Here is a 21,607-nt window from a genome sequence, read left to right as displayed (position 1 = left end):
AACAGGGTTATCAGAAATTTGCATCTTCACACATACCTGCCTTATACAGTGTGTACTACCATAATACTTAAGATTAAATATCAACCTGCACTTATGTCAACTCCACTTTATGAACTACCAACATATCGTTAAAGCCGCAGATGTGCCTCTCTTGACTATATGTTGGTTATTGTGAAATCCATATACACGACCTTGATATTTTAACAAACAACACTATATAATGGTAATCTAGCTGTAAAAGAAATGTGAGTGCTTTACAAGAGTCATGAGCAGTACAACTAGGTAGGGATCAGAGACAGAAGAGGGGACCGGTGAGAGAAAACCCAGCGCTAGGAGTGGTGGAGGAGAAGTAGTGTAGAATAAAGGAGTGGCACCGGAGAACTGTGGGGAGAAAACTGATGTAAAGGCAATCACAGGTGAGAGAAGAAAGGAAACACATAACATAAGAAAGTAAAGGAAGATAAATTACAGCGAGATGTACAGGTAGTGAAACCAAGTCAGTGAGAGACAAAATGTAACCTTTCATATTTATTTTAATCAGTTTTTATTAAATGTTGCATATACATTGCAGAAGTGCCATAATCATCTTCATAAGCAGTGGAATGCAATACAAATGCAGTATGTCTACTTGACAAATGTTACGGGTGTAGTCGAGCAGAGTACAATAGTTGGATCCCTTTCTGCTAGGGGAGGCCAAGCAGGAAGGATTACAATCAAGATCATAGCATCGTGGCTGCTCATAAGTAATAAAAGTCTTTCTGCAGTGAAATATCCGATGAATAGGCAAAAGAATAGAAAAAAAGGAAAAACAGATTTAACGCTTGAACCTTTGAACGTGCCCGCACCTTTCCTATCGTGCAAGTAAGTGACTGTCTACTACGGGTCAAAATGTAACCTTTCATGTTGTCATTTCTAGGGGGGTCATGCCCTGCAAAAATATACTCCTGACAACAAGCCTAATTTTAGCAAATGATGGGAGTAAATTCACTACTGAAAAGTTGATCATCCAACATTTCGAACATGTTAATTTTTCCATATGCAACCTCTACATGATATCAATACCAGCTGACAATTAAGTTTTTTGATACAATAATATTAAAACTGATAATAGAAAACAAAGGTATAACTGGCATCCATTCTACTGAGTTGTTGTAATTAGTATCCAGAAAATTTTCTAATCAAAAAACACAAATATAATAGGGGTAAAAATTTCGCTTTTTAGTTCTCCCTGTTACTGGACAGGATCATGGAGGGAGGGATTCAATGACCAAGGCTCCTGCCACGTGTGGGCAGCATCCTCGCTCACAGCCATGTCCCTGGTCGGGGAGGGATGCACATTCCACTGCACTTGCTGGCCAGTGCTCAGCCACACGCAAGTACAAAGGGGATACACTTATCCATGCACGGCCATGCTTCTGAAACAAATTCCTTTGCTCCTCTTCAGCATAGTGGAGGATTGAGATGCAAACAGAGGTGGATACAGAAACTACGCTTCTGTTCTAATGTGAATATCTAGCAGCTTAAACAGTGCGTAGAAACTAATGGCTGTATGTGGTGGGGGCATTGGATGCAAGTGCGCTGATTACAATTGGGAATTTGTAGTGAGTGCCAAAATACATTTTTACCTGGCGCTGTTGAGAGCTACTCTCACTCTGGTGTCACCGGCAGGATCCGCAGCACCTCCGCATTCCTCCCTTCCCTGACTGAAGAAGGGCCGCAGAGTGGGGGGAAAGGAGGCCCCGGAGAAGGTGAAGAGTAGAGACCGGTGATCCACATGGTACACCGAGAGCCTGCCCGCCTCATAGTCCAGGAAGAGACCCACAGCCCTGAGGGGCGCACGTGGGGTCAGGAGGGTGGAGGGGTCAGTGAGAGCTTTGTATTCACCATCTCTGAGAGACACTGTCCAGTATCCATTTTCAGGTGATGGTTCGAGTTCCCCCACCCTGCTCACAGCCTCGTCACACACCCCCAGGGTCAAGTTAGTCTTGTCCTCTCCTTCCACCTCCCAGTAATGCCTCCCGGAGCTCAGCCTCTGTGTCCCTAGGACATCAGAAAATGTTGTAAATCTCTGAGGGGAGAAGGGCACAATCTCTTCTATGTCTCTGTGTCTCACGCTCCTGCGGTCCTGAGACAGGACGAGGCTCCGATGAGCGGTGTCCGGATCCAGGGTCACCGCAGCTGCAGGAGAGAGAGAAGAGATGAGAGCTCAGAGAGCACCCGTCCACAATAAACACATCACTCATACTCAGCCGGTCGCTGCAGCAAGAGAGCTTCATTCAATCCTCGCTCGAGTGGCATCATTTCCATATCAGCAGCACCCCGTTCAATCACAGTAATCATAACAATGTATCACCAATGTCACAGTTTTATTCCAAGACGCACTTCGTAGTGCAGTACTGTAGTCTGTAAGTAACAGGTTATTATGCTTCTGTTCACAACTGAATCAAGAGGGGAGTGTGGACCCCTGAGCTGGAAGGTTTGGGAACAGGAGCTCTGAGCTACTGGCTTTCATCAAATGTTTAACACTTGAAGCAGAAAACCATCTGACTGATAACATTCTGCTGCGGGGATCCCTGCAGGGCTCAGTGGTGCTCATTTTAACCCATAAAAATGTCCTGTGCTCTACTTACTGGGCAGCTCAGCTCCTGATAATTACCAACTGGCTCTTTGGCAACTGACTTGACCCAGCTCATCACCTGGAATTAGATGAATTCAGGGAGAAGAGGGCACACCACTACCTATGCACTACCAGGCTGATAGCAAGCCTTCCGGAAGTGACGCTTGGGCCTAGCGAGACGCAGCGACAAACTAGAAGTTATGTAACACCCACACAGGAGAAGCCACTTTGTTTGGGACACTGGTTTGAGAGGTGGGGTGGGGGGAGATCCCTGAGCAGGGCCTGAGATTTCATAAAATGGGACATTATAAGGAGATCCAAGCCGGATAATGTATGGGTGGGATCCCATATGCAATCTCAGGGGAGTATACGAGTTGCCGATTCCCAGTTTTATAGTTTTTTGCGAAGCATGCTGGCCCCACTAAGTGGCCGCGTGGACCCCTCCCTGAATTTAGCCCACTCGAGGCCCGAATGGTGTTCGAAACCACTCATGAAAAGGGGACCCCTGAAGTTATATGTAGGTAGAGAGGCAGGGGAAAGACTGCCAATAAAGCACAAATAGAATACTCTACCTATATCATTTAGAATATGCTATGTGTCATCTATTTAGAGGTTTAGAGATATACATAGAGGAAACATATTCAACAGCGCCAACGCGCTTTTCGATGAAACATCCTTTCTTTGGGTATCACCTTCTTCACGGCATATGGTGCATATAGACAGAGAAGGCAATGGGACCTGTCAAGAGCAAAATATGATTTATACAAATTAATCGCTACACATATATGGTTATTATTAGTGCAGTAAGTATAGCTTTGATTCAGTGAATACAATAAATACGTTTCATACTCTCTAGGAAGCAATGGTCAGTAGCACAGAGGGTCAAAATCTATGACAATATAAATTCAAAAAATATAACAAAAATCAAGAAGAACAACTGTACACTAGGATAGGGACAGAATAAAAAAGAAATCAAAGTAAAAATGCAAAGAGAAATAAAGATGAAGACAGAAGCATTCAAATCGAAGCGAGTTGATGGGCCATATCAATAACCCAAAAACGTTTATACATCCAAATATCCTCCCAAAGGATGTGACTACCCAAGTTTGAATCACGGTAGCCCAAAAGTACATCAGAACAATTATCCCAGCGTTGACATAGGGGTGCAGAAGTTCTCGGCAAGGAACGGGTATACACGTTCCTGGGAGAAAAGTCTAATATCTTTTCTGAGTTTCTCAGTCTTTCTTTTGAGTAAATACTCACAGAAGGAATCCAATTCAAGTGAGATTTCCTCCAATTTCTTTTTACCCTCTTCTACACTATTGGACTGCTTAAGGTTCCCCTCTAATTCCTGGATTTCTTTGTTAAGTAACTGGACAACCTCTCTGGCTGTCTCAATAATGAGGATCATCCAGTCCCTGGAACATCTATTGGAAATGAGTGCCCATTTTTCCAGGAACTGTCTGATTTCCACAAATAGGCCAGGAATATTTTTCACTCTGAGGCCGATAGGGAAAGTGCCGGATTTTAAATACTCGAGCATGAAGTTGGTATGAGACTCGGTACGTTTTGTTTTTTTCTTTAAAGTAAACAGCTTAGTCCATTCCTCGTTGAGGCCTTTGGATAAAGTGAACGGCCTATCGCCATCGGAAGACTGACCTAATAAGCGAGCAAATTCTTCCTCAGTGAAACCAAAGGTTTTTATACTATCCATGGGAAGATACAGATTCAAAATTTCAGAATGACAAAATAAGAACGAAGAAAGATAGAAAAAAAATTGAAAAACAGTAACACGTATGCAGAAGTCTCATAAAGGAGACCAATAGGTCACATGACAACCCAACAGCTCAAGGGCTGTGAAAGTACAACCACTCATGAAAAGGGTACCCCTGAAGTTACATGTAGGTAGAGAGGCAGGGGAAAGACAGCCAATAAAGCACAAATAGAATACTCTACCTATACCATTTAGAATATGCTATGCGTCATCTATTTAGTTGACCACTCTGGCTAGACTACAAACTCAATTATTCACATCATCTAGGATAATCTGAACATTGCTTTATTTCTTATTTTTAGTCTTTTTCAATACAAATATATTAATATATTCACAAATAAATATCCTATCTAAAAGGTTGCAGAAACATTAGATCTCATTGCAAAACCTTCCACTTGTAACATGCATACAATTTCATGCTCAAACATCCTCGCACAGACCACAGATACATACATGACATTTATGTCAAGAAGCATAATATGCACCAAGTCCCTCAATGTATATACCAATAATGTACAAGCAACTTTACCAACTCAGATTTTCATGACATCACAGTACATAGATAGATAGGATATTTATTTGTGAATAGTCCACGATGGAGAGGTAGCCAAGCCATGTTTGGAAAGGGGAGAGAAGTAAGTATACACTTGTTTGTAGGTTTAGTTTGAGATGATTGAGAGCCCTCTAATGCTGAATTTTCTGAAATGCTGCATAGGGAGGAGATCTTTACATATAATTCTGTCATTGACAAATTAGTGGTATGATCTGCCTGTAGGGTAATGTCAAAACTAAAACCCTGAGGACCAATTTGTATGAGAAACATGGCCAAGAAAGAGGCTAACTTTTAGGTGCTGTGAGTGATTTATCCAAGAAGAGGAAAACAAACTCAAGATGGTACTATGTAGACATATGAAATCTTTTAGTGTCCAAGTAGAGACTTATAATTGACCATACTAATGCTGCAACATTTCTATGAAGACCAATAAACATGGGCCACCATTAAAATATAGAGAAGAAATAGTTTCTTTACTGCAACCTGGTCATAAGTCAGATGGAAACGTATCCAGCCGGTTATTTTCCAATAGGATAAAATTACTTGAGTCGTCAAGAAACTCTCCCGGGCTTCGGAAAGAATTTACGCCCTGACACTGTATAACTTCTTTGTTTTAGATACTCTGGGTTTTCAGTTATTTTTTAATAGAGCATCAAATAGCCTGCTTTATAGAAGTCAGGAATTGGTCGAGTAAGGGTCCAGATAATTACTTATGTATTTTAAAAGTATATCAGGAAAGGGATCAGCTGATGGTTTGACAGTTTGAGATGGTGTTAGTGTTAATCCATTTAAAGACAACCAGTTGGATGAGGATGTTCTGTGAAACAGCGTATGTAGATGTTTGTGACAGGGTATATGTAGTGACAATTTTCTGGTGAAAAAAATTGAGCAAATTCTTTACATTTCACCTCTAGTTCGTATGGGAGAAGGAGGAGTAATGGTAGGTTGTAATCAATTTGACGAAAGTCCAAGAGAAAAATCCCATTTTGGAACAACAGAGTTTCTATCCACACATTCACAGCTCTACCCAATCTCTCACCAGGATAAGGCACCGAAAATCATCCCCAAACCAAACTTCAGTGTATTTTATTAAAATTCATAAGTCATATGGCTTCACACAGTCAGAAGTTCATAAAACACAAAAATTAAAACAGTTAAAAATCTCCAAAAAGATACCAATACAATAAATGTACACATAAAACAATACACACACAACAATGCAAGACAACGGGAGATTCAGTAAGAAAAATTATTGTTTTCTTATCAGCAGGAAAAAGGAGACATATGATCAAGATCAGCTATTTTCCTAGTTGGTAATGTCAACATTCCATAATTCGGAAAACAGGTGTCGGTACAATCTATATTCTCCCTCCTATGTATGCGTCGACGCGTTTCGGTGGGAATCAGGAAATAAACGACCACCTTCTTCAGGACAAATATTCTATTCTCCCATACAGTCAATATACAATCTTATATATAGGACGTGTTTGAATGATGGCTACTAAAGGGATCTCAGCCTCCTCCTCATGCCTCATCAAAGTCACTCAGTAGAGTCGCATACCAGTTGGTTGACCCATCAATCTGTCATCCTGTGTATTGATAGTTCACTAGGTACAGGTATTGGTGGTAAAGTAATCTTTCATGACTCGATGAATTGATTAGTTATTATTCCTTGAGCAGAGACGTAGTATGTGGGAGACTCTTTTCTTCCCTCACAGATAAAAGCACGATAGTCCAATTCCTAAATGCTTTCAACAGCGCGTATGCGTCGTATACCATCTCCGGGTCCCAACGTGTCGACCAAATCAATTATCAATTTGAGACTTGATAAAACAGCATATATTGTTTTTATGTTAAGACATAATTTTTGCAGGACAAACTGATGTGTTTTGTTTCCATATCCTTTTCGTAACTCTAAAGGATTCTTTTTCTTCAGTCAAATGGACAGTGAAAAATTATGTGGAAACTATGCCATTCAGTCTTTTTGCCTTAGGAGAGGCTAAACCATTCTATCATTGGAGTGCAAATTTGATGATATGATATAAAAAAAAAAAACTATAAAGCGCACATATACCTGAATGCGTCTTGGCGCTGCAACTATTCAATTAAATACTCAGGGCCCAAACTGTGTAACTCTTTGTAGGTGATGCACAGGGCCTTGAAGGTAATACACTGCTTGATAGGTAGCCATTGTAACCTTCTTAAGGGTTAGCAAGTCAATTTATAAAATAGCACCCTATTCAATGCAAATATGGCAAATATATAGAAAGATTTTTAGTCCTTAAGCATTCCTTTCAAAATCAAGAGTCCAAAAATCATTTGGCGTGTTAAGTAGCTTGTTTAACTTCGTCTTGATACAGTTAAACATTCAGTACAGTTGTACTGAAAAATTGCAGATGTTTCCACTGGTAAGTAGTTTTTTCACTTCTTCTTGATACAGTCAAATATTCAGTACATTTGGTCCGGTACTGAAAAATTACAGATGATTCAGCCGACACATGTTTTGTCCAACCTTTGGACTTTTTCAAGGCTATATCTAAAATAATTTATTTTCCCGGAGGTATAATAGTGAAAAGTGGGAGGCAAAATGCTTCCGGTTATTAGGCCAAATATAGCTGGAACAGAACGAGCTGTTGTCAATGTGATTTTTCAGAATTAGAAAAAGGTGTATTCGCTAAACATAACAGTTCATCCTTAAATACGGTCTGATGGGGGGAGCCAGAGAGCCCACGGCAAGATGGCCGCACATTAGCGCAGTTCCGCGGGCTGGGTTCTCACTATCTGGAACAAATCCGCGTCAACACCAGTGACCATTAAGAAAAACTATGCGCAGGAAAACAGGACCTCAGTGAATAGGGGTGTACCAACCCACCACATTAGTACCCAAAATCCCAAACCGACTAGCTATAGTGTCTCATACGTTCTCCAATTATCATGAAGCTACAAATCATTTTTTTAATCAATATTACCATTATTGCTTATTGAAATAGAACTGTCTCCGTAATAACAAAGTCATTCCAAACGAGTTATTATGAAGGAGGTGGTAAGTTCATCAAGGTGTGTGATCTGAGGAATGCAATTCCCTCTAACAGATCATCCCTATCATTGGTAGAAAAAGGGGATGCCATCCAATTAATTAAGTCGAAGGAACAAACATGCTCCTAATAATCTGATGCCTCTAAAAGCAGAAGTGGGCAACTTGCGTGATATTCGATGAAACTCCGTTGCAGGACGTTCTGCGCAACCGCACAGACATTCCATTCAGCCAATACTCCAAGTGCAGCCGCACGCGCCATACGGCCATCCCCAGAACAAGCCTGGTCATGAGTCTCTGAGGAACATATCAACTGGTTAAAATCAAGGACTGGACATGATGTGTTGGAGAGGCGTATATCCATTGCCCAACAGAAGGGCATCGCTTACAGTAAAACACTGGTTGCATGCAAGTAAAATAGGCAAAGCGAAAAGTTAATCCATAACTGACGCCCAGCGTGGCTAATGGCAAGCATCCAAAAACTTGTTGAATGCGATCACGGTACAGTTGCAGTTGGCCTGGTCTGTGCAGTACCACAAGATGAGCAGCCATTACGCAACAGGAACAGGAGAAGCAGGATTCCAGCACCTAATACCAATACTAAGGGGAACCCTCCGAAGACACTGGAAAAAATAGAATGAATAAAAGCCGTTATTACTCCAAATATCGTCTGAAAAGAAGTCACAAGGCCAGATCCCACACGTTTAAAAAAATGTAGAAGGCCTTTAGTGTCAGACGCATTAAATATTTGGTGTATAAACTCTCCAAAATGCAGTGGGAGGTTAGTGTTCAGAAGGGACTGTATCTCACTAGAAGTCCTAGCCACCTGTAACTCGAAGGTCTCTCAGGCCGAAGTGAGAGCCACCTCTTGTTGGAATAATAGCGCTTTGAGCCTGCTCAGCTTGTTGAAATCAGTTTTCAAATTAGGAATGGAATGCTAAATTGAACTATCTAGACTACCATGTGAGGGTGGAAAAAGCACATTGCTACAACAAGTTACGTACTGGGAAACTGTTACTAAATACAGAACTCCTGCTCGAAATCACAGCAGTCTTGGTTGTTTAAAATAAGATAGCTGGCATTCATAAGCAGGTAAAAGCGGGAATTATTGACGGTACTGGGGTCCCTTTTATAAAACAATCAAGATTGGGCACCGAAACGTTACAAGCCCCGTGCAACTTAACATGTTTGCAAACCAGTCCTCCCCTGTAAGAAAAACTTCCTTACCCTCCCTCTGACAACTGTAAGTGAAAGGTAGGGACCACAATTCATGTAGAAATGCATTACCCAGTGGTTCAAAACGGCCAATCGAAAAATGTTGCATGCATGATTTAAACTGAAACAGCAAAAAAGGGAGAGAGATAACCCTATGAATTAACCAAACAACAGGGTCCACTTACACTACCCAGAACGGCAAGGGCTCCAATTGTTCAATATGCAAAAGTGTATATGCAGCATCTTTCATGTACATAAATCATTGTTTATCAGTCAGATTAAATGGCAAACAAAAAGCAGTGGCATTCAATTAATCCCAAGGTATTTTTCCCATTTTAAGAGTTTGCAATGTCCATGCAAATTGCATAACAGATCTTAACTGATTTTGACCATGATATAACACAGAGACATCACTTTGAACAGTATCAATAACAGATAAAACAATATTATCCAACGTATAAATGTGTGAGGAAAGTGTGTTGATGATGTTGTCTACTACGACAAAAACCTTTTAAAAATTGGCTTGATCAATTTGGCACAGACGAAAAGCAGCTTCAATCTACGAAAGCTTCCATATTTCATTGTAGGTGGCATAAAGAAATCGCTTAGCTCTAGGGTTCCTAGGTCCTAAGATGAAATCAGACAGAATGATGTCATGCGACAACAGAGAAAGATGTTGTTTTACAGATGCCAGCGTGGAATGTTCCAACCATTGTTGGCATAATTTACCCACCGAATATGCAGTGACCGAATGTGTAAGGGTATATAGAGGATCAGGTCTAGTCTGAATGAAACCAGGCGTAACATTATTAAAACGCAATTGGCATGCATTTGTATTAGTTTGCCACACCAACCACCCGGTAGAATCAATTTCAGAGACATTGAAAGTGTCATTTCGCAACAAAGCCTACAATGCCTTAATAGTATAATTTGTCTGAGAGCGCCAATCGTCATACTCCGCTAGGGACGGAATGGATGGAGTATTTACATTTTTGACAGTTGGTAGGCCAAAACAAGTGGTTTGGTACACTGTATCATTTAAAAATAACATTTGAGCTGGGATCAGGCAGGCACGACGTAAAGCTTCAGTTCCCTGAACCTGCCAAGGCATCGTGCCCCAGATTGATTTTAACTCAACGGTCTCTTTTCAATGATCGCAGCCCTGTGTAGCCAATTTAGTTCTAAACAACTTAGCGTAAATCAATCAATCATGTCACTTGTAAAGAGCACTACTTAACTGTGAGGGTCTCAAGGCGCCGGGGGACGGGTGGTGCTGCTACTGCTCGAAGAGCCTGGTCTTGAGGAGTCTTCTGAAGGCCAGCAGGTCTTGGGTCTGCCGTAGGTGGGTTGGGAGGGTGTTCCAGGTCTTGGCGGCGAGGTGGGAGAAGGATCTGCCACCGGCAGTTGTTCTTTGGATGCAGAGGACTGCGGCGCGGGTGAGGCTGGCGGAGCTGGCGGGTGGGGGTGTAGAAGCTGAGTCGTCTGTTGAGGTATGCTGGTCCGGTGTTGTGGAGTGCTTTGTGTGCGTGGATGAGGAGCTTGAAGGTTATCCTCTTGTTGACGGGGAGCCAGTGCAGGCCTCTCAGGTGGGATGTGATGTGGCTGCGGCGAGGGATGTCGAGCATCAGACGTGCAGAGGCGTTCTGGATGCGTTGAAGCCGTCTCAGGAGTTTGGCCGAGGTTCCTGCGCAGAGGGAGTTTCCGTAGTCCAACCTGCTGGTGACGAGGGCCTGGGTGACTGTTATTCTCGTTTCGGTGGGGATCCACCTGTAGATCCTGCAGAGCATGCGGAGGGTGTTGAAGCAGGAGGAGGAGACGGCGTTGACTGTAGGAGAGTAGGATCTGCTTCACATGGGTACCCCCACTTTTTGCTGGTGTTTCACTGTTTTTCGACCTTAGTCTGGCTGTGGCCCTGCTAATCAGGACCACAGCCTAGCTGCTTCCTCTCCAAAATGGTTTCCATGTACATTAGGTACATATCTAATTGGATTCTGGAGTGCCTTGGCATTCCTTCATCTATAAACCATGTCACTATTATTAAGGGAAATCCCTCCCTAATTATCTTTTCTTTAAAGGGCTATACCACTATTTACAAGTTAACATTTCCTATATACCATGTCTGACTCTGACTCAGACGAGGCTTCTGCCCCTACTCCTAACATAGACAACGAAGCCCTGCAAAAAATATCCTTCATAAGGAAATGAGGTCCTGCATGTTTGAGACCTTAAGTCAGATCATGTCCTCTAAAAGGTCACTCCTCGATGAGGATTGAATCACAGAAATTCCAAACCCCTACTCTGACAACATCACTGAATTAAGGGGTAAAAGACTTAAGAAAACTAAAAACATTGATAATAGCAATATAGGAGGTCCTAGCACCTCATCAATTCAGGGAGGTCTTAGCACCTCAACTACTAATGGAGGTCCTCGCACCTCGAACTCCCAAGGTGTCCCTAGCAGCACAATTTATCTGGGTGTCCTTAGCGGCACAAAACATCTGGGTGTCCCTAGCGGCACAAAATATCATAATGCTCTTTACAATATGGGAGATAACAAATCTAATGATATAGAATCCTCAGACACACCTGATGAGTATGTCCTTGATCTTGATGAAGATGATCAAGAATTTTACAATCAAAAAGAGGAACTCCCATCATCCTCTAAAGACATTATATAACATTATATATAAGAAATGTTTCCCCCATTAAATCTGAAACACCCAAGAAGTTCTGAGTGGTTCCCTCAGGACCACGTCGCAAAATTAATTTAAAATGGTTAAGAAACCTCTTAGAAAGGGACACTCGTAACATCCTTAGAGCTGAATGCTCTAGACCTTCTATCGAGGATAAAACCTGCTATACCCCCAACTTGGACCCTGAACTCATTAAATTCCTATTCAAACTTGGACGTGATCCAAGAAAAGGGATGGAAAGATCCCTGAAAGGGTGCCAAGATCGTCTTCTTGACGTACTGGGACCATTAGCTAGAATCCTAGATTCCGCAGAAGACAGCCACATCAATGGCACCCCTCTTTTAAATGTAGTTCCAAGCAGATAAGTTCATTTTCCTTCATTACCATTATTCATTAGGTCTCGCCTGACCCAGCGCATGCGCTGGTCTGGCGAGACTTTTTGAGAGGGCTCCAAAAAGTGCTACCAGGTCAGCCTAGAGCTACAGTGCATGTGAGCGGGCGCACGCGCCACGCTTTTCCGAGATTACTTTCACTTTCGCAGCCGCATTGTTATCTCACTTCTCCCCAAACTGATACTTCTTCTGCCTTCTCTGCTATTTTTCAGCTCTCTACCTCCAGTTCCCCTCTCCCTGTTACACTTTAGCACTTCTCCCCAACACTCATTCACTTACTGCAAATCTATTATGAGCTTGTTCTCTCTGCCACTCACAATTCTTTACATTCTTTCTCACTGTCCCCCTACCCTTCCACTTATTTGTTCTCGCCACCCCTTGCCCTTCCACTGTGTCCCCTTTCTCACATTCTTATGTCATTCTCTCCCGGCCTTTCCTAAAATAATTTACCAAGTTCTCTTTCACCCATATTGTTTATTTCACCACTGATTTCTCTCTTTATGTCTCACCCCCCTGGCATAGCCGCATCACTCTCTTGCTTGCCCCCACTCATTTGAAATCTTAGACCTGCATCCCACCTGCCTAAACACCTCTCGGGCTCACTCCATAGTCAGTATCTCAAATGCTATGCATGTCATTCTCACCTTCAGGCTGTCTTTGTCTGCCTTTCCCTGAAATGCTCTTTTCAGTCATTGCTTCACTATTCTTTATTTCTCCGCATATATCTCTTCTCTGTATTTCTCTGCCTGTGTCTTTGATTCTCATCTTCCCGTTTTTAGGGTTCCCATCTCTTTTTATATATCACCCTCTTATTTTACTTCTGCTTCTCTCTTTTCCTTTGCTCTCCTACCTTTTCCCCTTCTGCTCAGAATTGGTAAGAGTACTTAGCTCAAAATTCTAGAATTCTCTTTCATACCAAAGATGCCTCGCACTATGGGTGCAGAACCCACTTTCTTTGAGAATTTCTGGTGTACTGCAATGCCATGAAGGCTCAGATAGAGAGTACGCAGCCTGAAATCAGAATTATTCAAAGGCCCATTAGGCAACAAAAATCTTAAGTGGAACAGACAAAAATTGGGAGGAATAGGAAAATGATCTACGTCAGATTCATAAGGAATTCTGATAGCATCTCCAGGGATAGGAGAAAAACAAACTAAATAAATGAATAGTGTCTCTAATAGATCAGGAAAAGTTTCTCAACAATTGGACAGAGACCTGTGAGGAAAATGAAAAGTCTCTGCCTCACTTCCAAAACCAAGGGTTTTCATACACATTTTACACACGGGTAATAAGCTGAAACTACAAATATAGCATGACATGACTAATGATAATAGATATTGAGCAAATCAGAATGATGATCGTCACAACAAGAACTGCTCACCCATTTCTAAGTCAGATGAATTCTTCCATTAGCTTACACAGCAACAGCACACTCGAGAGATTTACAACACAATGTAAAACATTTTCAAACAAAGACTCATACACCAGCGTACGAACGAGTGTCCTGCACAATGTTACATTAGGTACATCAAGAACGGCTCATTCACAACACATGCTCTCTGAAGAAAATAGCCAATTTCATCACTGCGTTTCTGTGCTTTGTGAAAATAGGGGGGAGACAAGACATGAAGGGGGACATTAATTGGGAGGGGCAATGAGCAGGAGGACGATGAACAGAACACCAAACACCATCCATTTGAATAAAATAGTGCTTCTGTAGAAATTTGGCATAACTAAACTATATTAATATACACACTTCTAAACCGCTACGTAAAATTGTTTCACGTGCACAATTAATAATTCATTGTGTACAACTATATTAATTATAGAAATCATTATTAGTCAAAAATAATTTGTCACCCAAATTTGCACATTTAAAAAGAGCTTTAAAACTCCCATCTAGTGATACTCCTCTTGATACATCCTTCCCATCATGAGATCTCATCTATCCTATTTTTCCAAGCCCATCATGCCCTCCTCTCCTGATCTATCCTGTTATGCGGTCTGCCATGCTTGGATCTGCCCAGACCATTCTCAGCTATCACATGTTCTTTTGTCACTCTATTGTTTTGCATCTTCTTTGGCCTCTAATACCTACTTGTTCCAATTCTCACTCCATTCTTTTCTTTTCCACGATGTGTGTTCTCCCTACTTCTGTGCCCTCTTTAGTCCCATACTTCACCATTCCATGCTCTCTGATTCAGAAATCCTATGTCCTACTTCTCCCCACCCTGTGCTCCCCCATCGTGCATTCTCCTATCCTGTGCTGTCCCTTCTAGTGCTATATCCCTCATGTGCCATTCACATTCAATGCTCTATATGTGTGTGTTTTTCTATCCTATGGTTTGCCCAACTTATGCTTTTCCTAGCACTGTGATACTCCATCATGCATTTTCCGTTTCTATACTCCCTATTTCAATTCCCTGCATACTGCCCCTTCTATCCTGTGCCAACATAATGTACCCTCTCTTTCTGTGCTCTGTGATCCTATGTTCTCCATAATGTGCTCTTTGTGGTCTGTTGCATCCTGTGCTCCCGCATTCTATGCACCCAATCCTGTGACTTTCCAATGTGTTCTCTTACTTGATGTGGTTCAACCATTCTGCGCTCTTTTCCGTCTAGCCCTCTTCCATGTAGTGCTCCATCATCCTTTACTCTCTCATCCTCAGCTCAATTTTCACATGCCCTGAACTGTCCTGTCCTCTATCTCATTTTTTCTCTCCTTAATCCATCTCACTTTCATCCTGTGCTATCTTATAACTTGCTCTTTCTTATCCACTGTTCTCATCCATCCTCTGTACTCTCACCCTGTGCTTCATCACCCTAAGCTCTCTCATTCAATGGCTGCATTTTTGCATTTTATGCTACCAACAATGTGATGTTCGTCTGTGTGCTCCCCTTCCCCGTGTCATATTGTTCCTGTTTTTATTCATCTTGTTTACCGCCCATGCCACATGTGCTTGCTTGTATTCCCATTCTCCTATTATTGCATCCTATGCTGTCACTATTTTTAGTTGTGAGGTCCCTCATTCCATGCTCTCTCTTCTCTGTTTTGGTAGATTTCTGCTTGCCCATCCTGTCCTCTCTGATCACTGCATGAACACTCCCGTAATATACTATTTCTCATCATCCAAATCCAGGCCCTATGCACGCACCCTTCTGTGCCATTTCCCAACTTATATTCTCTTACATCTTTCTCTCTCCAAACTACAACTTTTGTTCTCTCCCATTCTCTGCTTCTCTCTTCCTATGCTCACCTATTTGGTCTTTTTCCCATCCTGCACTCTTTGGTTTTTCACTCAAGCAATATATGTTTTTGCTCTAGCATTGTGTTTTTTTTGTCTACAAAGTCTCTTTCCTATACTGTTCTTGCCATATTGTATGTGTGTAGAGAAGAGTCACGCAGGTGAAGAAGTTAAACTCTTTATTCAGTTACAACATAACAGCATCCTCAGCTTGTAGGTCATGCAGGCAAGTCAAAGTACAATCCCAGCACCGTCATCAACATTCTAAGGTGGCCTTCCTCCCAACATTCCACGACTGTACCAATGTCCTAATGGGGTGGGGGTGCATGGCCTATACCAAGTGGGAGAAACTACAACACATCTTCCCCCCCATGCAAACGAGCACCGCAAGGTCAGATTAACCTGGGGGAGGAAGAAAACAACACAAACTTACTGAGTGCACCTGGCCCCAATGATACTCCGTGAGGAGGAGAGGAAAAGTCTACTACCCCATGCTATAGTGCTGCTGCCAGCTGGGAGCGTTCTTTTGCCGGCCCCCTCTCCTCGGTTGTGTCACTTCCACCCTCTCTTCATTACCTTGTCCCCTGGGGCACTCTCCATTGGGCCTTTCCCTCTCGCCCCCTGCCACCCTGTCCATGCTCCATTTCTTCCCATCCTCCATGACCACCACGTTTCTCTTGACCTCCTTAATTCTTCCCTGGGGGTAATACTTTCCCCCCTTTCCCCTCATGATCTCTGGTTTCTTGATGTGCACCATTTGCCCTGGAAGAAAGGACCTCTCCTTGACACCCCACTTCCTGTCATACCACTCCTGATATTTACCCTGTCGGGCTACCGTACGGTTCCAAAATTCCTCCTTGTCGATTTCCCCCCTCTCTTTTGGGCACAACCAATTAGGGGACAATTTAGATCCTGCCTTCCTTCCCCTCAACAGTTCAAAGGGGGTATGACCTGTTGAGAGACTGGGTGTAGTGTGGTATGCCCAGAGCATGTTTCTAATGGCAGGTTCAATGGCCAACCCTGAATTGTTCGCCAGTTGTATGCATTCTTTTAGCATTCTGTTCGCTCTCTCTACCTTCCCATTGGCTTTAGGGCAATAAAGAGGCGTGCGCACATGTGTTATGGACATGTCCTCAAGGAACTCTCTCATCTCTTCCGACACAAACTGTACACCATTATCTGTGACGAGGGATGAGGGAATCCCTTCTTTAGAGAATAATTCGCTCATGAACTCCATCAGTGTCTTGGTGTTGATGGTGTTCACGAATTTACAGGTTATCCAGTTCGAATAGTAGTCAATGATTACCAAGAGGTACCACTCCTGAGGTCCTTTGGCCCGAATAGGCCCCGTAATGTCAAATCCGAGCTTGTCCCATGGTACCATTGGGATTTCCACAGGAACGAGTGGAGCATGTCTTATGCTTCTTGACTTGTCACTCATACTACACGCGAAACAATCTTTCACCTTGTCCTCCATTAACTGATCCATTCCTGGGAACCAGAAATCCGCTCTCAGACGAGCCTTGCACAAGCTCCTGCCCATATGTCCCTCATGGGTGAGATCAATTATTTTAGACCTTAGACCCTCAGGAGGTACAATTTTCCCTGCCTTGAGCAGTTGTCTCCCCTCAATGGACAAGTCATTCCTTACGTTCCAGAACGGTTGAATGTTTTCTGGCAGGTCCCTGCACCTGTTGGGCCACCCTTTCGTCACCAGACCCCTCACCTCACCTAGGATCATGTCTAGGTCCATTTGCTGATCCCATTCCTCTCTTGCCACCGCAGGGATCTTCACCTCCATCACCATCTCCTTTTCCACACTTTCTTTTATAGGTGATCTTGAGAGAAAATCTGCCACTTTATTTTGTTGTCCTGGGACAAATCCTACTTTGTAGTTAAATACTTGCAATCCCAGGAACCATTTTGCAATCCTTGGCGTTACGTTCTCCAAATTTTTTTTCCCAAACAAGCCCACAAGCGGTTTGTGGTCCGTGTATACTTCAAACGGCATACCCCACACATAGAAATTTAAGTGCTTGATCGACCAGTAAACCGCCAATGCTTCCTTCTCAATAGTTGAATAATTGGACTCTGCCGCTGTCAAGGATCTTGAAGCAAAAGCCACCACCTTCACACCCTCCTCTGTACTTTGTGACAGCATTGCCCCTATTCCTTTGCTGCTTGCATCCATGGTAATCATAGTGTCCTTCTTTACATCAAAATTTCCAATGTACGGCGCGGTGGCTATGGCTTCCTTTATGTTTTTTACTGCCTCATCCTGTTCCTTCGCCCACGTGAACTCACACTTTTTTTTAAGCATTTCTCTCAAGGGTTGGGCCATCATGGCAAAATTCTTGATGAACTTTGCCATATATTCCGCCAGACCGAGGAATGAAAGCACTTCCTCCTTGTTCGTCGGTGTTGGCGCGCTTCTCACTGCTTCCACCAAACTATGCTTGGGTTTGATTCCTTCCTCCGATATTATGTGTCCCAAATATTCTACTGATGTGACCCCCACCTTGCACTTGCTCTCCTTCGTAGTAAATCCAACCTCCTTCAATCTTCTTAGGACCCTTTCGTCATTCATCTTGTGCTCCGCCTCACTTGTGCCATAAATCAATATATCGTCCTGGAAGCACATGCACTTCTGGCAATCCTTTAGTACATGCTGCATGGCTCTTTGGAACGCCGAAGCTGCAGATGCCAGACCAAACGGCATTCTTAAGAACTTGAAGTTACCAAAGGGAGTCGTGAACGCCGTCAACGGCTGTGATTCTGGGTGCAATCTTATTTGATAGTAAGCGTGTTGAAATGTGGATTTTCCTGATCAGTTATGTCCCCTATCTTGGACCCCAACGGTTCTATGTGCATGTCACAAGTACATGTATGTTCCCTCCAGTTCCAGTTTCCAAACGCAAACATATGTGCGTCCACCGTCAACATGTTCTCTGTCAGATCCGCCATCAATGGGCTGGATATTCGATTCCTAAGTATGAAAGGCCACCGACTTTATATGGCTAAGTTACTCCATTTTTACAGTTCAGGCAAGTAGGCCCGATTCTGTCCTCAAAGCCTTCCCTGCTCTCTGTCTCTGACAGCTTCAGCTTGAGCTCGCATCTGTATCCATGAACTTTGTCCTACTCCCTGTGCAGCTAACGGTGCCTGCCTCGGCCAGTTTTGCCTGCCTGCCAAGAAGCTGTATTTCACCTTCGAATTATCTACTTTGCTCTTCAGCCGATGCATTCCTGTCTAGTGATTTAGGTAAACATTTCCTTTAGCCCACAAGCAAAGGACTCGGCCTTTCCGTCCTCCTGCAAGTAATTCATAGCCCTGTTGCCATGGAAAGTTTTCTGCCCCTCGCATCTCATATAGACACTTAGACGCTTGTACACGCACACACAGTCAGTATAGAATAGATTCTGTCCGAGAGTCTTTTCTTGTGGATAACATAGTTCTCTAAACATAGGATGTTAGATATGATTTGGGATTAGGTTGACTTGACCCCCCAGACTTCTCGTCTCCACATGTAGAGCTAAATGTCAAGTCCCCTTCACCCCCTAGTTGCACGTCAATCACACGTCATGCTGCTGCGCGCGCATCTATGTTAAGTATTATCTTATAGATCCACCTATGCATGATAATCAGAGCCAATCATGTTTCTTTCTGCTCCTTATTACGCCTAGTTTCGATTACGTACCACTATGTCATTTCTCTTATCAATTGTTACGCCTTTTGCATTCGTTTCATTGTAATGTATGACCTATAAAAGTTACTTCTTGTCAATAAAGTATTGTACTTCACTTCCTGAACCCTCGTGGTGACGGAACCTGAAGGCCGCCACTCGAGTCGGCCATTTTGGAATAAAGCCCATTCAGAAAATCTCTTATACCACGGATTCTGCCTCTTGTTATTCTGAGCTATTTTACTTTATTTTAGATTCCGCATGAAATTCAGTCAAGGTAAAAAGAATGTTTACCACATAATGGCGCCCGAACAGGGACACTTTCTCATCTCACGCGCCGGCGGTGCGTTGCAGGCCCGGTCTCCTGCCACAGCTGGACGGACCATAAACGCGTACCAGCAGGATTTCCTGTAAGCTCCCTCCGGTCAAACGGGGGCGACTGAGGCTGCGATCAACCCAGACGAGGCGGTGAGAAGTGCGAAGTATCCCGACCAGAGCCTAGCTGAGAGAGCAAGATCCGAGGTATACAGAGGCCCACCAGGTTTTCGAAATCCCGATGTCCAGAGGGTCCGCTGTCCGCAGTCATCGAGTCCCGTTCTTTCTCTGAGGCCTTCCGTTTCAAGGAGCTACTCGGTGAGTACCATCGCCGGGGAGGCGTGTTGACAGCACATAGGTTGTGCCGGTCAAGACGGATTTGGGTACACAAATCCGGTCTGCACTGTTTAGCAGTGTATATGTACTGTTTAGCAGTATATCAAGTATTCCGAAGTATCTAGTTTTGTCAAGAATTCTGCTTGGTGATTAGTTATGCAGACTGTCATCATCGTCGGTCATTTTTAAATGTTTAATGTTTAATGTTTAAAGTGTTCAAATGTCTTGCATATTGTGGTATGAATGATTGTTCATTGTTCACCGTTCATTATTGTGTTTTTAGTATTAAGTGAATTCAAGAGTAAGTATCAGATCAGTTGTCAAGATGCCGCTCTTCTCGAAGTTAAGACAGATTACTACCAGAAAAGGGGTGCTTGAAGAAGCAGTTCCTATTCCTCCTAGGGACACCCCAGGGCATTTTATGTATCACAAGCATGGCTTAGATGCCATATTGTTTCTTGATTTATGGGTAGATTATACCAAGGGATTGCCGGAAAGTCAAAGGTGGCCCGCAGCGGGAACCTGGGATGCAGAGTGCATCATGAAAGTGGAGGAAGAGTTATGGAAAAGAAAGGTCAGACAGTCACAGAAAGACGCTGTTGAGTTATGGCGTAAAGAATCTCATAGACGTACAGAAAAAGCACGTAGACAAGAAGAGAGGAGTAAAGAGAGTTCAAAGGAAGTTCAAGAAAATATATTAATTGAGGAAGGTATCCGAGTGAAATCAGAACAAGTAGATAGACAAAGAAACGCTCTTATGAGTGGTATGTATCCCCTCCTAGCCGAAGGACTACCTAAGGCTGTTCCAGAGATGCCAAAAGACTTGCCACCCCCATTATTTCCAATTAAGGTACATCCAAAAGGGCATCCCAGAACCGCAGAAGATGTTTTTCTTTCCTCATATCTAGATGACGCAGCTCCCGAGTATGCTAACCCCACACCACATAGACCGTCTGGCGGAGGGGTTCAACGTCAGGATCAGGTATCTGTCCCCGTGCAACAGCAAGTCCCGACACGAGCTCCGGCAAGCACATCTGTTTCCGCATCTGTCCCCGCAATCGATTCTACAGTGGTATCGACACCTGTAGTTGCTGTATCACGTTCGACGAATCCATTCACACCCGACGCCCCTGAAGGGGCCACGGGAGGTGCAAGCAATACTTTTACGCCACCTAGAATAAATAAACTTGTTTTTCAAGAATCAGCGCATTCACGTACACCCAAATTCGTAAGTGAACGTACGCTTAAGGAACTCCTTATAGATTGTAGATATGACCCGGTGGTCGGTAAAGAGGACGAAATGGTCCTGGCATCATTACGTATCAGACGAGCCGCAGAGTATTTAGCGAGGTTACCAGGAATGATTACGCATCTAGATAAAATATATCATTTTGTCCAAACAGGGCGAGACCCAGAATGTATTAACAGAGCTATGGAATTCCAGAAAGTAGAGATACAGGGGGAACTGTTACGTTTCCTCATAAACTGTGTGATCAGAAATCAAGACCGTCCGGGGGTAGACCCGAATACAATGCTTACTCTTATAAGATGGAGCCAGAATATATCAGAAGGGAGACACGATAAAAAAAACTGTATAATAGCCATGTGCCGAAAAATCCGTAGAGAAATAGAACGTATTCATGAAGAAAGATTGGAAACAGACGAGTTCGAGCAAGATGAAGTGTCCGAATCAGGGAATTCCGCAAGACAGTCAGAGACCATAGCCTACGTAGGCAGAGGAAGATCCTGTG

General features: G+C 43.2%; 1 protein-coding gene across 1 annotated transcript in view; it reads right to left on the bottom strand.

Moving 5' to 3' along the window:
- Nucleotides 1-520: 520 nt before the first annotated feature.
- LOC146869425 (zinc finger protein RFP-like) overlaps nucleotides 521-21,607 on the bottom strand; it is a 95,040-nt gene continuing 73,953 nt past the window's right edge. The window contains exon 7 of the mRNA XM_085636571.1: nucleotides 521-2,178. Coding sequence (XP_085492697.1) covers nucleotides 1,622-2,178 — 557 coding nt within the window. The 3' untranslated portion in view covers nucleotides 521-1,621. The remainder of the gene's footprint in view (nucleotides 2,179-21,607) is intronic.

Source organism: Triturus cristatus, chromosome 1_1, assembly GCF_964204655.1.
Source record: "Triturus cristatus chromosome 1_1, aTriCri1.1, whole genome shotgun sequence".
In the NCBI taxonomy this organism is placed as follows: domain Eukaryota; kingdom Metazoa; phylum Chordata; class Amphibia; order Caudata; family Salamandridae; genus Triturus; species Triturus cristatus.
The sequence above is the reverse complement of the archived record's forward strand: the minus strand, read 5'-3'. Positions and strand labels throughout refer to the sequence as shown.